The sequence below is a fragment of the Octopus sinensis genome, linkage group LG21 (genome assembly GCF_006345805.1).
Source record: "Octopus sinensis linkage group LG21, ASM634580v1, whole genome shotgun sequence".
Lineage (NCBI taxonomy): Eukaryota > Metazoa > Mollusca > Cephalopoda > Octopoda > Octopodidae > Octopus > Octopus sinensis.
In genome coordinates this window covers 4,562,381-4,580,826 of record NC_043017.1, presented here as the reverse complement: position 1 = coordinate 4,580,826, position 18,446 = coordinate 4,562,381, and the positions used below count along the sequence as shown (strand labels likewise).

Here is an 18,446-nt window from a genome sequence, read left to right as displayed (position 1 = left end):
TCACCTTCAAACACGAGATGTGGTGGGATCACTTGTGGGTTAACAGACATAGATAGGGTTTGTGTGTGGCAGATGCAGTGGAGCAACATGTACTTATTTCTTTACTATCCACAAAAGGCTAAACACAGAGAGGACAGACAGACGTATTAAGTTGATTATATCGACCGCAGTGCGTAACTGGTACTTATTTAATCGAGCCTGAAAGGATGAAAGGCAAAGTCGACCTCGGCGGAATTTGAACTCAGAATGTAGCGGCAGATGAAATACCTACTTCTTTACTTCCCACAAGGGGCTAAACACAGAGAGGACAGACAAACGGATTAAGTCGATTATATTGATCACAGTGCATAACTGGTACTTAATTTATTAACTCTGAAAGGAAAAGTTGACCTCGGCAGAATTTGAACTCAGAACGTAACGGTGTGCAAACGATTCTGCCAGCTCACCGCCTACATGTGGAGCAACATGTACCATGAGCACACTGGAAATCATGTGATTGGTCAGACTATCAGATGTTCCATATCACTGGTGACAATGTGCTTTGCATCGTTTTAGCCTTGGAATCACTCCGCTCGCTGGCCAGGTGAGCCAACCAATGTTCCCTGCTGAGTGAAAAGGGGACTGAAGCAATGTAAAATAAAGTGTTTCGCTCAAGAACACAAGACGCTGCCAGGTCTGGGAATTGAGCCCATGATTTAACGATTGTGAGTGCAATAGCCTAACCACTTGGTCATGCACATTCACACACTGGAAATAGTCTCCTAGATACCTGGATGGCTCACTATAGTAACAGTCAATAGCTTCTGATACCTAGCTGACAAATATTAGCAAGGGAGGTGTTTGTTCAGAGAATATATATTTCTTTACTGCCCACAAGGGGCTAAACACAGAGGGGACAAACAAGGACAGACAAAGGGATTAAGTCGGCTACATCGACCCCAGTGCGAAACTGGTACTTTATTTATAGACCCCGAAAGGATGAAAGGCAAAGTCGACCTCGACAGAATTTGAACTCAGAACGTAACGACAGACGAAATACCGCTAAGCATTTCACCCGGCGCGCTAACGTTTCTGCCAGCTCGCCGCCTTTTGTTCAGAGAATATAGTAATCAGAGTAAGAACAGGATGGTAAAAGTGCTGAGATCAAATTCCATTACTAGCAGCATTAGTCTTTTCCTTCAGGATGAAGGCTACATTGTGTGGTACATGTGTTAGAATTGTGATGCTACTTGATAGCAAGACATGGACCTTGAAAGTAGAATACTTGTGAACACTAGAAAGAAAGGAAGTGAACATATTCCAATGAACACCAGAGCACAAATGAGCTGAGAGAAAAACTGGGTTTTAGAAGGATCCGGTGTAATGTGCAAAGGAAAGGCTGTGTTGGTATGGACATGTGATGTGTATGGAGGTTGGCAGCAGCATAAGGAAGTGTTGAGCTCTCTAACTGAAACCTATGGAAGAGGGCAAAGAAGGGGTGAAGGTTGGCCTTGGCACATAAAAAGCACCATCTAAACGTGGCCGATGCCAGTCCCGCCTCGACCGGCTTCTGTGCCGGTGGCACGTAAAAAGCACCATCCAAACGTGGCCAATGCCAGACTCCCCTGGCACCTGGCTTTCATGCCGGTGGCATGTTAAAAGCACCAACCGATCGTGGCCGCATCCAGACTCCCCTGGCACCTGTGCCGGTGGCACGTAAAAAGCACCCACTACACTCGCGGAGTGGTTGGCGTTAGGAAGGGCATCCAGCTGTAGAAACAGTGCCAGATCAGACTGGAGCCTGGTGCAGCCCCTGGCTTCCCAGACCCCGGTCGAACCGTCCAACCCATGCTAGCACGGAAAACGGCCGTCGAACGATGATGATGATGATAAAGGACCATTCTAAGTAGTGATACATAGTGCTGTAGAAGACCCATCTTCCCATGGCAAAACACACTGACACAAGGGTAGTGTTTAGAAGCCCAGATGTATATTTTTTATACTCTGCCAAGCATATCCTTGTTACTGCTTTGCTTTACATCCTCACCCACCTTTCCTATCTTACATCTCATCACTTGAAGCCCTCCATCCTCATTTCACCATTCCCTCTGCTCATCACACCATACACTTCTCCACATTGACCTCCCATATTCATTAAGCCTTCATATAAAAGACTAATTTGGATCATCCTCATCCTCCCCACACCCAAATTATTCATTTGTCTGTGTGTGTGTGTGTGTGTGTATAGATAGATATGTATTATGTACATACATGCATACATTAAATGTAGGCATGGCTGTGTGGTGCAACAAATTGTTTCCTAGCCACACAATTTCAGCTTCCATTCCACTGTGCAACACATTAGGTAGGTTTCTTTTATCGGCCTGGGTTGACCAAACTCTTGTGTGAAGGAATTTAGTTGAAGGAAACTGAAAGAAACCATAATATGTATGTATATTATTTTATTCTTTTACTTGTTTCAGTCATTTGACTGCGGCCATGCTGGAGCACCGCCTTTAGTCGAGCAAATCGACCCCAGAACTTATTCTTTGTAAGCCTGGTACTTATTCTATCGATCTCTTATGCCGAACCGCTAAGTGACGGGGACATAAACACACCAGCATCGGTTGTCAAGCAATGCTAGGGACACACACACACATACATTCATATATATGTAGTCTAGGGCACCTGTCATTAATATAATAAAGAGGCGTAACTTCGGTATAAGTACCGGATACATTTCAAGAAAGTGAGGTTTTTTTTATATGGGGGGGGGGTTAGGGTGAGGGTTGGGAGAAAAAGGGTTTTTTTATCTTCAGAAATGTAAACAAAGTCACGCGTGTACCTATACCGAAGGATCGCCTAATAAAGAAATCGAAATTTTTGTTGGAACTCCCATTTCATAGTATTTAAAAAAGATCTTTCCAGAAATCAATGGGCTGTGGTTGAATGATAAAAGTACACATAGAAACATGTCAACAATTAATTCTCATCCCCGGGCATTTTGTCATGCGCATCTTCAACCGGATATTTATCTCAGACTTTCAAAATCCAAGAGACATTTCGCTGCCATTCAAAACCCGTCCACCCCAAGAAAGACCCTATTTGTTGTGAGATTTAAAGTTAAATGTTAAAGAAATTCTATTAACATATTATTCTATAACATTTACGCAGTAACACACTTCACAACAAACTCTGACTTTTTATAATTACAGGGAATTTGTCTGATATTTGTTTTTTCTTCTCTTCTGTTATTCTTCACTCACAACTTTACTGCTTCATTTACGGAAAAAAAGATATAGACGAGGTAATATTTCAAATAGTTATTTTCTTCATTCAATCGTCTATTTTCCGTTCATCAATATAATGTTTCTCTTTGTTTGATCTATCATATATTCGTAGCACCTCCTTCTTGACTCATAGAACACCTTCACGTCAGCGAAGATTTTTTTTAATTAAATATTTAATTAAAACGGTCAGTGCTATAATTAATTACAGTAATACTTCGCTTTACGAGTTTTATCTCTCTCTATATATAAAGCTGAAGTTGTCTGTGTGTGGCAGGTTTGGTAGCCTTCAACTAACACTATCTCCTCTGAGACCCTGCGGTGCAAGTTGACCAAAATTGAGAGTATGATAGAAGAAGGCTTGCTCTTCCTTCCGTAGAAGAAAAATTCAAATCGGACCATGTTAACACCAAAAATTATTTACATCAAAAAGGTGCTTTCTTTTCTATGAAAATCCCTATTTTTTACGATTTTTCGACTGCTGTGTCGCCAGTTTTCGGTGTATTTCAACCAGAAAAATGTTCACTTAAAGAGAATAACAAGCTACATAATGCAAAATTTTTACTTTTCAAAAATTCTAACTCTAAAGGGTCGAAACAAACCCGAGCAACGCCGGGCGATACTGCTAGTTCTATAATTAATATAAAAATGTTAAACAGTCATTATGTGTGTGGCAACATTGGTTCTGACACGTCTACACAGTTGCAAAAAGCGACGGAATAAAATGAAAGGATAAAATTTCAATTTCACCAAAATTTAAATGCCTTAATTGCACGTGCGCTTTGTTGAAAGAGATTGTAAGCTAATTCTTCGTGCTCTGTATTTTATATTGTGTACGTGTTTTTACTATTTTCGGCATTTTTAAAAAACCCACCCAATATGTCTAAACGAAAGTGTACAACGGACACCGACGGGAACAAAAAGAAACGGAAAGCCATCACTTTAAAAACAAAATATGAAATCGTAAAAATGCACGATGGCGGTACAACCGTGAAGAACATTTGTGACAGGTTTTCACTTAAATCGTCAACTGTCTGCACGATTCTCAAAGAAAAACAAAAATATTTATCTCAGGTGAGAAATGCGCAGCCTTTGCAATCGACGTGGTCTCGTAAAAGAGATGCTGGAAGCATTATTCCGGAAATGGAAAGACTTGTAAATGCATGGATAACTGACACGACGCAACGAATGCAGATGAATGTCAACCAAGCGTCGATCCGCAGCAAAGCTTTGTCCTTTTCAATCTGCTCAAAGAAATGAAAGGCGAAACAAACGAAACTTTTGTTGCGAGCAGAGGATGGTTTGAGCGATTTAAAAATCGACATGGGTGGCATTCGGTCAGAGTGCAAGGCAAAGCATCAAACGCTGATGTCGATCCAGCAAAAACCTTTACAGAAACATTGGCAGGAACGATCGAAGAAGGGGGCTACGTGCCACAACTGATTTTTAATGTGAGTGAAACAGGACTTTTCTGGAAACGTCTGCCATCCAAGAGCTCCATTGTTAAGGAAGAATCTGCACTGCCTGGTTTCAACGTTGCAAAAGATCGACTGACATTATTATTTGGAGGAAATGCATCTGGGGATTTAAAATTAAAACCAATGCTAGTTTATCGAACGGAAAACCCTAGGGCACTCAAAGGTATCTTAAAAAGTACTCTTCCAGTCTTGTGGAAATCTAATGAAAAAGCTTGGGTTACGGCAACATTATTTGAAGAATGGTTTTCATACCACTTTGTACCGGAAGTTAAGAAATATTGTGATAAGAACCAACTTCCATTTCATGCAATGTTGATTATTAACAATGCACCCAGCCACCCTCCAATTCTGCAACATCTCCATCCTAATGTCAAAGTTGTTTTTTTGCCTCTGGATACATCACTTTTGCAACCAATGGACCAGGGTGTTATTGCAGGTTTTAAAGCTCATTATTTACGTTACACATTTGCGATGCTGAATGAAGAAACGGTCAAAGAAGGGGGACCTACTGTAATGGAATTCTGGGAAAGTTACAACATTTATACTGCAGTGAAAATCATAAGAAAAGCATGGGATGATATCACTGAAAAGAATATGAAGAGTGCTTGGAAAAAACTTTGCCCTCAATTTCTTAATGATTCTGAGGATTTTGAATCACTACAAGAAAGTGTTCAAAAAGAAACAGAAGAAATTGTAAAACTGGCAAATGAATTGAATCTCAACGTGTCAGCAAGTGACATAGATGAGCTGCTTCGATCACATAGTAACGAGCTTACTAACGAAGAACTTGTAGCAATGCAAGAGGAGGCAACAGCAGAAAAGGAAACGGACACTGTTGATGAAACGTCAGTTAATGCGTTCACGTTGCAAGGACTCGAGGAAGCATTTCAGCATTTGGATAAAGCGTTGGACATTTTTCAAAGACAAGATCCAAATTTTGAACGAAGTGCAAAAGTTTTTACTGCCATAACAAATGCTTCTGCATGTTACCGAGAAATTTATAAAGAGCAAAAAAATGCTTCTTCTTAGCAAACAACTCTAGACTTGTTTTCTAAAAAAAGAAATCTACAAGTCTGTCTTTGGGTGCTTGTGAATCAGCGATCGTGTCTGCAAGTGATGGTGTGTGTGTGAGTGAAAGTGATTCAGAAAACAATTATATTTTCTAATAAATGATCCAGACATTCTTTTTACTTTCCATTCTGCTGTTGTTTTATTGCCATCTATTTATGAGTATTTACTCTTTTACTTGTTTCAGTCATTTGACTGTGGCCATGCTGGAGCACCACCTTTTTAGTTGAGCAAATCGACCCCAGGACTTATTCTATCGGTCTCTTTTTGCCGAACTGCTAAGTGACAGGGACGTAAACACACCAGCATCGGTTGTCAAGCGATGTTGGGGGGGAGGGGACAAACGCAGACACACAAACATATGCACATACATATATACGACGGGCAACTTTCTTACCTTCCTGTGATTCCACTAAAGTGTTAGTACAGAGTGTAATATGAAATTAAATAATTGACAAAGGAACAGGAAATTATGCAATGAACTTGATGAGCTTACAGCTGCTGCTACTATAAGATGCAGTACATTCAGAGCTGGGTCCTTCTGCATCCGCTCATAGCTTCCAAAATGAAGTGCAACTTTATTTGGGAAAACATTTACGTATATGGAAAAGAACATCACCGAATTAAATAAAAAATATTGTTTTGGTGAACCTGTCTACAATGTTGTTTCAGGCTGTCTGCTGATGCAGATTGTTTTCTATACCCACTACAAGTAGATGTGGAGACGCAATGGCCCAGTGGTTAGGGCAGCAGACTCGCGGTTTTGATTCCCAGACCGGGCGTTGTGAGTGTTTATTGAGCGAAAACACCTAAAGCTCCACGAGGCTCTGGCAGGGGATGGTGGTGATCCCTGCTGTACTCTTTCACCACAACTTTCTCTCACTCTTACTTCCTGTTTCTGTTGTACCTGTATTTCAAGGGGCCGGCCTTGTCACGCTGAATATCCCCGAGAACTACGTTAAGGGTACACGTGTCTGTGGAGTGCTCAGCCACTTACATGTTAATTTCACGAGCAGGCTGTTCCGTTGATCGGATCAAGCGGAACCCTCATCGTCGTAACCGACGGAGTGCTTCCACCACAAGTAGATATGTTGCATAATGCATAATTAACAACTACTTTCTGTTTGTGGTTTCTCAGATAACTCCTAAGGCCTGTCTTACTCAGACAGATGTGAACATAATTTGTTACATGTTAAATTGGGCTGTACGCCAACACATTCAGGTAAATCAACATTAAGCCCCTAACAAACATTTCTCTTGAGCTTTTCATACTTGATACAATTTTGTTTGGATTCTTTCCTTCCATCATACAGTACTTTCCTTCAAGCTGAACAATCTAGAATGTGATTTTCTCATCCATTTCCCAAGATTTCGATCTCCAGTGTATTCTTGATGCAATCTTTATACCTTAATTTCAGTTTGTGGGCTGGTCCTTGTATTTGTCCCCCCCACCACCACTTAACAACTAGTGTCTGTGTGTTTACATCCTCATAACTTTGGCAAAAGAGACCAGGAGAATAAATGCCAAGCTTTAAAAGAAAAAAAAAAATAAGTATCAGTCAAATACTGAGATAAGTTTTATCCAGTCTAAACTTCCGTAAAGTATATAGTTTTGAGCCAATGTGAGAAATTAATGTTTTCATGCTCTTGAAAAGCCAAAACTATGCAAGTTATAAGAGACGAGCAAAATGTACCCCCGTCCAATGGATGGTGCTGAGTTGTCAAACATTTAAACCAAATTTTTTCAGAACAACTTGTCCGACCGGCCCATAGGCCTCCCCTTTGAGAAACACTGATTTAACCTAAATTTGAGACACCAGCAAGAGAAATACAGACTGACTTCTTTTTCTATCCCAAAGAATGCTTTATCGATCGTATTCTCACCTGGAATCGAGTTTTGTAATTTTTTCAAAACTTCTACATGCTTTAGTACCGTCAGTATCTACAAATCAAATTTGAGTGCAATCGGATGGAGGATGCCCGAGATCCTAGAAGACACACACACACACACACACACAGACAGACAATGGATTTTATATAATAGATCTGTCAATAGTTTGCACATTTATATTTTGGGGTTGAGACATTGCTCTTCAGGGAAAAGCAGTTAATATATTCTGCACTTCAGGTTCTGGGGTTAACTGAACTTATTCATTTGGGAGTCAAGTAATTATCAGTTATATATTGTGGCTAATACATGCCGCCTACAATTATTTGGCATTTCTGTTACTGAAATAAAAAAGCAAATTATATCCATCATGGTAGATTGGAGAAAGAAATGTAACAACAGACAAAAATTGCAACAATTCAGTTATATTTTTATTACAGCTTCTATGTTGCCATGTTGTTTGTTCAAGATGTCTTGAATGAAGAAATATCACAAATATCAGTTTATTTATTACAACCAACAAAAGATAAAAAAGGTTTCAGGTTTTTAAATATTTTAGGGCTTTGGGAATACAAGTTCCTGAGTTAGTCTGCTTCTCACTTGGCCGTCATCAATTTATTGCCTACACATGTTCACTGGATGACCATTTTGATTGTAATTTAACCCTTTAAAGGCAGCAACCTGACAGAATCATTAGCATGCAAGGTGAAGTGCTTGGCAGTATTTCACCTGTTGCTATGTTCTGAGTTCAAATTCTGCCGAGGTCAACTCTGCCTTTCATCCTTTCGGGGGTCAATGAATTAAGCACTAGTGTGAAACACGGGTCAATGTCCACTCCCCCAAAATTTCATGCCTTGTGCCTTTAGTAGAAAGGATTATAACTTAACCCTTTAGCATTCAGATTACTCCACCAAATCTAATACTTGTTTATTCACATTGTTTTGAATTATTCATGCATTGTTTTGCAATTCTGAGATTTCAATATGATTGTTTATTTTATTTATTTTTTTTGAGAATAACATCATAAGGTGTGCATGAGGCCAAATCTGACCAGTGTGAACAAAGTAGAATACTCGGGCCAGTGCACTAAATTAAGTGATTCTGTACTTTATCTTTCAAGCACTATATGATAATGTCTGGAATCAGGTTCTCAGTATCAAATGATGTCAACAAATTACTCGGCATCTAAGTAAGTAAAGAGTTAGTGGACAACAGTTCAGAGACATGTGCAACTTTTATCACACAATGAACAAGTTTATGAATTCTGTCAATTCTAGGTGTGTCAACTAAAGGTTTGCTTAGATACCCTACATGTAAAATGATAGGGGTAAAAAAGGGTAAAGATCTCCTTTGGTCATGAATGACCATGGGATTGCACCTAGAAAGTTCCCCTCCGAGGCACAAGTCTGGGCAAGGCTGTTTATAGAAGACCGGCAGTCACCCATGCATAGCAGTCTCCCTCTCCATGCCACTGATGTTATCCAAGGGAAAGGCAAAGGCAGATATAGTTTGGTATCAATGATATCACAACTCATTTCTACAGCTGAGTGAACTGGAGCAATGTGGAACAAAGTGTCTTGCTCAAAGAATCAAACTCACTGAGCCATGAGCCTTCACATGTAAAATGACAGAAGAATAATTTACGAACAAATCAGTATTTAAATATGAGATTATTATTTACAGAAAGTGATGAAGGAACCATGCGAAATAAAAGAAATGATAAAATTTAATAGATTTTACTCCCGACAGAATCATTCCCATGATTGTATAAAACATGAAACAAGAATGTACACTCCAAAATGTTGATAAGCTGTGGAATATATATATATATAAATGGATATATATTATACATGCATATATATATACATATTCATACATATACATACATATTCATACAACCTGTGCTAGTGCGGAAAACGGACGTTAAATGATGATGATGATGTATATATATATACACACACATACATATTCATATATATATACATGCATATATATACATACATATATACACCTCATTAGGGTATGATCAAAGATCTCTCAAGGCTTCTATTTTAACTTGTAATAACTCTGCATTGATATAATCCTCACACAGATTCCTGAAGATACTTTTCTCAGTTATTTACCCACAATGTCAATCAATCAACAGCGCTTATTCTCTCTTCTGCAAATATGTCAAATGGAATATACATAAGCATAGTGAAAGAGAGGTTTTGTTAAAAACACGGTGCTATGTTATTTCACCAACATAAATATTGCAGTAGCCATACAAAATGTAGTATTGGAAGGTTATTATCACAGTATTATATCTTCTCTCTGGTAGGAATACAATTGTATAAGATCTTTCTTTTATAGAAACTTTTTTTTACATAGGACATGGTTATTCTGCTGCATGAATACAAACATGGGTGGTCAAGTGGCTTTTTTGAGAGAATGATTTATTACAGATTTCACAGCGAAATGGCTTCTCTCCTGTATGAATGTATTTGTGTTTGGTTAGTGTACCATTTCGGGAGAATGATTTACCACAGATATCACAGTGATATGGCTTCTCTCCTGTATGAATGTGTTTGTGCTTAGACAGATTACTTCCTTCTGAGAATGATTTACCACAGATATCACAGTGATATGGTTTCTCTCCTGTATGAATGCGTTTGTGTTTAGTCAAATCACCACTTCGAGAGAATGATTTGTCACAAATATCACAATGATAGGGTTCGTCTCCTGTATGAATGTATCTGTGTGCAGTTAACTGAACTGTTATAGTGAATGATTTACCACAGATATCACAGCAATATGGCTTTTCTCCAGTATGAATGCGTTTGTGTATAGTTAAATCATGACTTTGAGAGAATGATTTATCACAGAACTCACAGTGATATGGTTTTTCTCCTGTATGAATGCGCTTATGTGTAGTTAAGTGACTTCCTTCAGAGAATGATTTTCCACAGACATCACAGAGATATGGCCTTTCTCCCGTATGACTACGTTTGTGTATAGTTAAGGTATCATTTTGCGAGAAGGATTTACCACAGACATCACAGTGATAAGGTTTTTCTCCTGTATGAATACGGCTGTGAGTATTTAAATGACTTCTTTGAGAGAATGATTTACCACAGATATCGCAATAATATGGTCTTTCTCCTGTATGAATATAAATATGACGAGTTAAACTGACACTTTGAGAAAAGGATTTACCACAGACATCACAGTGATACGGTTTCTCTCCTGTATGAATACGTTTGTGAGTTGTCAGGTTACCTTTTCGAGAGAACGACTTTTCGCATATACCACAATGATATTCAATTTTCCCTATCTCTTTCGGGATCTCATCACTAAATTCAATTCTTTTACTCTGGTTTACATTTAACATTGTACTTACATAATTCATTTTCTATATTTCTTTTCTTACACCAATCAACAGAATTTTTTTTTCTTCCTCTCGTGTTATATTTTAATCCTAAAAAATATTTCTACAATTATACTTTCAACAAGAGTGATTGCTGTTGACAGCTGAAGAAGCTTCAGTTTCCTTTGTAAATTTGTCCAAGGTTAATTAGAATGAAAACCCGTCTTGTGCAAATGCCAAAGAGTTGAAACATAGAAATTTCGCTATTAATCTTATTTGAGAAGAAATATTTCACAGAATTTGACTGTAGTTATATATAAATATATATATAGCAGTTCTGTAGAATATCTTTTCCTTTAGTTTTCAAGAGATGATAAACACTTTTGATGCATCCGAAGTAAAATATTCTTTTACACCAATGTCATCTGATATTCTGAAAAATATAAGATATAGACAATGCTTAATAACAGAAACCAGAAATTCTAGTATAATTGTATATTAATAAACTGTAGATATAAACTTTTACCTTAACCCGCCTGAAACCGCTTCTGGCTCTGTAATACAAATGTCTTGTTTTCCTAAGTTTTGAATTAAAGTCTTCCACCAAACCTTAGTCACAATTTATGTTCCTAACACTAGCTTAATGATAACTAAGTTATTTTACTAAATTCTTTGTTATATTTGAAATTAACTGAAAGAAACAGAGAGCATCTCATGTATGCCTTGTGTTTAGATTTATAAATAGTGGGATGGTTGAGAGTATAGTAGTATGAGCAATTTTGAGAGAGGACAGATGTATAGATTGGTGATGTCAAAGATAAAACTTTTCTTCATTAACACAAACAGTCGCATAGGGAGGCGATGGTTCTGTATGATGTTATTTCTCTTGGTGATGCAGCAGTTATTCAGACCATGGGTGTTTTTGGTGTAAGCTTGTGATATTGTTTGGTTTTGAGACTTTTAAGGTTTTGAGTTCCCTATGGAAGGAAGGGGCCAAAATCATGATCTATACAAACACACAAATAGGTGCAGTCGCAGTTGAGAAGCTTGCTTACAAACCATCACCAGTTGTCAAGCAGTGTGGAGAACACAAAGTCATACACACAACGGGTTTCTTTCAGTTTCCGTTTACCTAATCCGTTCACAAGACACTAACCCAAGGTACCACACAGTGGGACTGAACCCGGAAGCAAAGTTATTATACATATATATCCATTTTAACACGTTTTAGCTCGGACACATTTTTTTGTCTCCTCATCTGGCCTTTTAATAGAAGAGTAGGCTCGAAACGTTAAAGGCGTCTTCCATTTTCCCGGAGTGTCAAGCTAATACACTGTTTGTTGCTCTTTAACTTTGCATTTTTGGACCATTTCTCTTTCTCTCTCTTCGGTCATGAATGACCAAGAGGTGGCTCCTAGACAGTTACCATCCGAGGCACAAGACCAGCCTCCCCGTCGATGTTATCCAAGGGAAAAGGCAAAGACCGATACAGCTTGGTACCAGTGACATCGCAACTCATTTCTGCTGAACTGGAGCAACGTGAAATAAAGCGTCTTACTCAAGAATACAACACACAGCCCGGTCCGGGAATCAAACTCACTGCCTCATGATTGTGAGCCAGACGCTCTGACCACAGAGCCATGCACCTTCACAGAGACACAATTTTAAAATTATATTATTAATAACAAATTGTGGTAGAAAAATCTCAGAAGACATTCTTAAAAATACTGGAGCAGTAACTTAAAAAGATTACAATATTCTGCATATTGCAATGAATAAAAGTAACATATCAGTTTCTCATCTCAATACCTGGACTTTTATTAACTATTTTGATCACATAGTTATAAACCTTTTGCTTTTAAAACACAAATTTAGTGTATTTTCAGTGAAGCATTGCTTGATGAAACAATAAAAAAAAAAACCAACATATATTGGACATAAAACGCATTATAGAAATCCACAAAATACATTTGCCACAAAGGCAAAATGTGGACGAAGAATATCGATAATGTTTCTCGATTCCCTGAGGAATCAAGTTTCATTATGAAATGTCTGTTTCAAGTGAATATATTTCCAGGGAACTCCTACAATCGCAGATCATAATAGGTTGTATTTAACGATCACTAAAAACTAAGTTACATACATACATGTCTCGTAGAAATATCTAAACTTTACTGAAGTGAAATATATCACAAACAGAGCAACACAAGTGCTTTATATGTTCTAGATCTTAACTGTGTTAAGACACAAGCGGAATATGATAAAAGAAAATGATAATAAAAACATATCCAGCAGAATATGCTTATATATAATATATATATATATACATATGAATGACTTACAGGTTAGAAGAAAGCTTTTCAATGTGTGGCATGTAGAAATTCTGTCTTTAAATTCACCAGCAACAAATATTATATTATATCAATTAGTGAAATAATGTAATTGATTTGCTGGAACGGGCAGCTGTGTCTGAGAGAGAGATCTTAGCCTTCTCAGATCAAATATAGATATATATACTACAAGACTACATTGGATGATGTAGTCGTAGAAACAGTCTGACTCACGTAAAATATGGAATGAATAATAATACTTACCATATCAATAACGTAGCAGCGATGGTGGTGGCGGCGGTGGTGGTAGGACGACATAAAATATGAGAGATGACCTCATAAGGTGAAAGGTGAAGTGTTGAGAGGTCAGGGGAAAACATTCACATAACTTCCGACGATACAGTTCACTCTTCCCTCTATCGGATAAATAATGAAATATATCAATACAAAGGGGAACAACCTTCACGATGCGTGTCATGTAAATATCACAAAGTTTGAAACCAGCTTCGGCCACGTGGGATGAGAATTTAAGAGAGGAAACTATTTAATTTCCTATTCCTTTACTACCCACAAGGGGCTAAACACAGAGGGGGCAGACAGACAGATTAAGCCGATTACATCGACCCCAATGCGTAACTGGTACTTATTTAATCGACCCCCGAAAAGATGAAAGGCAAAGTCGACCTCAGCGGAATTTGAACTCAGGACCTAAAGACAGACGTAATACTTATTTCTTTACTACCCACAAGGGGCGATCCTTCGGTAGAAGTACCGTAAGTGGCTTTGTTTACATTTCTGAAGATAACTGAAACCCTTTTCTCCCACCTCTAACCCTAACACAAACCCTAATGCTAACCCCCCCCCATATATATATAAAAAAAACACTTTCTGGAAATGTATCCGGTGCTTCTGGTACTTATACCGAAGTTACGCCACTATTTAATTTCATTAACCTTTTTTTTTGCTGCCCTGGGACTTTATTTTATCGATTCCGAAAGAACGAATGAATGCCTCGGCGGGGTTCGAACTTGGAATGGTAAAGAACCGTTAGAAATGCCGCTTCGCATTCTACCAGCTCGCAGTCTTACGCGTGTGGTATAATATCTAATACTGCTTTATTTTTATGAAACGGGTGAGTTGACAAAGATTTGTTGTAAGGCTGTAAAAAGGTGTATCAATGGCATAATATATTTCCTCATTGTAGCTTTTACGAATGGGATAAAATGTGTTTCGAAATTCATGTTTGTCTATTACTAATGAAAACTTTTTATATACGTTCTTGACCGCCTTGCTTGCATGCAAGGGATGTCATCTTTTTTTCATAATTACTGACCTATTTATTTTTTGACCTCTTACCAACTTGACCCAAATTAGCATCCAATTTTTTAAGCAATTTCTGAAGAAGGTAGGTATTCCTTCGATATGACTCGACAAAATCAAAATTGGACTCCAGTATTTTCCGAAATTCCCTACCCCACTCTTCCTAAAACACGCCCCTCCCCAAACATTTGGGATCTACATGATATAACACATATTCGTAGGGAATTTCATTAAAAAATATCCATTTTACTGAAAGTTATGATCATCTAAATTCGGGGAGTCGATAAAAAATATTCGATGTAAATTGGATTAATAAATTTATTATTTATTTATGATTGACTGTTATATACAAGATGAAATATATAAGTTGCATTTGTTTCTTTACAGTTAAAGAAGACAAGATTGGTATATTCGGTAAATTTGGACAAGTATACCTGCATTCGGTTCACCAAGAGAAAAAAAAACCCTGATTTTTCACCTGGAAAAGTATCATTCCCGCCAAAACTCTAATAGGGGAACTAATGCGTTTCATTTTTGCGTGGGGAGAGAGAGACAATCAATGTTTTCACTCTACAAAGAAGCGATTTAAAAGAAATATATGCTTATAGAAAACTATTGTATCTTTTTAAAATATCCTTAATTTACATATTGTATGTTGTATGCGTGTGTGTTTTTTTATTTGTTTTCTCTTCCACAGTACTTGTTCATTTCTGTGTGTGTGCGTGAGAGAGAGCTGAAAAGCATATAAAAATAAGCGGAATTTGCAAAGCTGTTCGGATTTAATTCTACCGTGATGTCGTGTGCAACCTGTCAGCGCATATACTATGATTGCATCTATGATTTTTATAAGCAGAATGAAGAATCTATTGTATTCCTCCGGAACCATGGTGTTCTGCCCACTGATGTAATATGTCCACGCTGTCGGAGTGAATGCGTGTATATAAAGGAAGAGCATCTCTGGCAGTGCAGGAGCTACACTGACGCTGAATCTAGAAAACGGCAGCAGTGTCGTTATTCAGTATCGGACTTTAAAGGATCCTTTCTTGATAATGCACTCATTCCTCCGTGGAAAGTCGTTCTTTTCGTAAACGAATTTCTAAATCAAACTTGGAGTGATATGATACTGATGGCGAAGCAGGAAATGTGTTTAAGAGCTCAAGAATGGAGGTCGTTCTGTTGTGGAGTAACAGAAAACTGGCTTCACAAACAGGAACAAATAGGTGGAGAATCAATTGAGGTCGAAATTGGTGAGGCCTTAATTGTCCACCGGAAACCTGACAGGGGTCCAATTTTGAACCAAGTTTGGTTGTTTGGTGGATTAGAGCGAACCAGTAAGCGTCGTTTCGTTGTGCCACTAATAAATAAGGAGCGTGACAAAGCGACACTGGTTCCTCTCATCCAGACATTTATCAAACCTGGCTCAGTTATTTATAGTGATACAGGGGCTGCCTACAGTGATTTAAGCAGTTTGGGTTATCACCATTACGTGATAAACCATTCTGAAAATAGTGATCAAACGCATATTCACACACAAAACATTGAACGTTTGTGGAGGGAGATAAAATGGAGTATGAGAAGGCTGTCAAGTACTGGATCCAAATATTTCCATCAATATCTGGCCAGATATTTATTTATTTCCTCAGAGAAGGACAAGACAGTATTACACCACAAATTTTTTCGAGAGGCAGCTCAATTATATGTACCCCTCTCGGACCAGCCATGTCCTTCAACTACATAAGGACTTATGTCTCTCCTCTCTTTCTTAGAAGGCTCTCTCTCTCTCTCTCTCCTTACCTACACGGAAATGAAACGCATTAGTTACCCGATTAGTTTCAGCGGGAAAAACTTGTGAAAGGAAACTGATTTTTGTTTTTCAAACCCTCAATACTGTTTCTGCAATCTGGGATTAATGTATCCAGTGATCTTAAGAGGTATGGAAAAGATATTTTATTTTAGCATTATACCTTTACTTATTTCACACAAACACAAAAATTCTCCAGGGGATTCATTCTTGAGAGTATAGATAGATTACAATGCAGGTTTATCTTTTACTTGCTTCAGTCACTGGACTGCGGTCACACTGGGACACAGCCTTGAAAGGATTAGTCAAACATCATCATCATCATAATTTTTTAACGTCCACTTTCCATTCTAGCGTGGGTTGGACGATTTGACTGAGGACTGGCGAACCAGAAGGCTGCACCAGGCTCCAATCTGATCTGGCAGAGTTTCTGCAGCTTGATGCCTTCCTAATGCCAACCACTCCAAGAGTGTAGAGGGTGCTTTTACGTGCCACTCAGGCAGTACTGGCAATGGCCACGCTCAAATGGTGTTTTTTACATGTCAGCGGCACGGGCAACGACCTTGCTCAAATGTTTTTTCACATGTCAGTAAGACGACACTGGTAGGGATCACGCACGAATGGTGCTTTTTACATTCCTCTGGCAACGATCACACTCGGATGGTGCTCTTAGTGCTCCACCAGCACGGATGCCAGTCATCGAATTTGATTTTGATTTCACTTGCCTCAACTTTAAGAGTAAGATTCATATGTTTAAGTAAAGGATTATATCTATAGTTTATCATTATAAAAATGTAAAATTTCTAATCTTTAAATGACTTATATTTTGTTTTTTCTATTGTTTCAGAAAATCAGACAACATTGTTATTTTATTCAGATGCATTATTTAATATTCATCATTTGCTAATGACTAAAGGAAGATATTTCAGATTTTATTTTGGATTACCATAACATATTGCCTTTGAATAAAATGAAATTGCAAAATATTTATTTTGCTACCGTACAAAATGATCAAATTTGAACAAAGTTGCGAAAGATTTTGCAGTGTTTCAACATGAGGATTAAGATTACAGCTGAAGGAAACTTAGAAAGAAAATGCAAGACCAAATAGGAGAAAATATTTGGACATTGTGAAAAGAGAAAATTGATGGGAAAAGAATAATTGAAGAACCAAAGTATAGATCAAATACAATCTAAAAGTATTGATTTTTATATGTTGAACAAGATGAAGAAAACATACCACTGTGATGTCTGTAAAAAATCAGTCTCTCATAAAAGTAACTTAACTCCTCACAAATGCTTCCATACAGGAGGAAAACCATATCACTGCAATAGCTGTGGTAAAGTATTTGCTACAACTAATAATTTAACTGCTCACAAGCGTATCCATACAGGAGAGAGAGACCATATCGCTGTGATATCCATGGTAAATCCTTCTCTCAAAATTTTGTAACTACTCACAAGCGCATTCATACTGGAGAGAAGCCATATTACTGCAGCATCTGTGATAAATCATTCTCTCAAAAAAAGTCTCTTAACTACACACAGCCATATTCATACAGGAGAAACACCATATCACTGTGATAAATCATTTTCTGTGAGTAGTGCCTTGATTAGTCACAATGTATTAACCGAAGGATTTTACCTTTTCTACACTAAAGATATAAAGAGTAAATCCTTCAATTAATGCAGTGAGTGATAGTCTTTCATTGAACTCCTTTAATTTCTCTACAAGCATCAGAAATAATTGTTGATTCTGGTAGTTCATAGATAGGAAGGCAAATAGACACATCGACAATCAATCGAAAAATTTTTTTCTTCAAATGGAAATAATTAAAAGTACACTCAGGTATGGTTGTCCACAAAGCAGAAAAGAGAAACATGAACCATTAATTAGATTCTGCTGGTTACTGTTGAGACCTCACGCTGCTGATTTTTCTCCCCAAAAT

At 37.8% G+C, this 18,446-nt stretch overlaps 3 protein-coding genes across 7 annotated transcripts in view; 2 read left to right on the top strand and 1 right to left on the bottom strand.

The window, feature by feature from the left end:
* The first annotated feature begins 2,995 nt into the window (after window positions 1-2,995).
* On the top strand, window positions 2,996-16,627 carry LOC118767442. 5 transcript variants are annotated; one of them, XM_036512030.1, is made up of 3 exons: window positions 2,996-3,286; window positions 6,951-7,034; window positions 15,084-16,627. In XM_036512030.1, the coding sequence occupies exon 3, from the start codon at window positions 15,490-15,492 to the stop codon at window positions 16,432-16,434; it is 945 nt and encodes a 314-aa protein (XP_036367923.1). In that variant the 5' UTR covers window positions 2,996-3,286; window positions 6,951-7,034; window positions 15,084-15,489; the 3' UTR covers window positions 16,435-16,627. The 5 variants fall into 5 exon arrangements, with proteins under 5 accessions (XP_036367923.1, XP_036367925.1, XP_036367924.1 ...); XM_036512032.1 differs by lacking the exon at window positions 6,951-7,034; XM_036512031.1 differs by lacking the exons at window positions 2,996-3,286; window positions 6,951-7,034 and adding an exon at window positions 14,068-14,096.
* On the top strand, window positions 4,523-8,889 carry LOC115222748 (tigger transposable element-derived protein 1-like). Its single transcript, XM_029793048.1, has 3 exons — window positions 4,523-5,593; window positions 6,951-7,034; window positions 8,821-8,889. The coding sequence occupies exons 1-3, from the start codon at window positions 4,523-4,525 to the stop codon at window positions 8,887-8,889; spliced, it is 1,224 nt and encodes a 407-aa protein (XP_029648908.1).
* LOC115222747 (zinc finger protein 239-like) overlaps window positions 8,886-18,446 on the bottom strand; it is a 23,430-nt gene continuing 13,869 nt past the window's right edge. The window contains exons 3-4 of the mRNA XM_029793047.2: window positions 10,476-10,792; window positions 8,886-9,007 (exon numbers count right to left, since the gene is read on the bottom strand). Coding sequence (XP_029648907.2) covers window positions 8,886-9,007; window positions 10,476-10,792 — 439 coding nt within the window. The remainder of the gene's footprint in view (window positions 9,008-10,475; window positions 10,793-18,446) is intronic.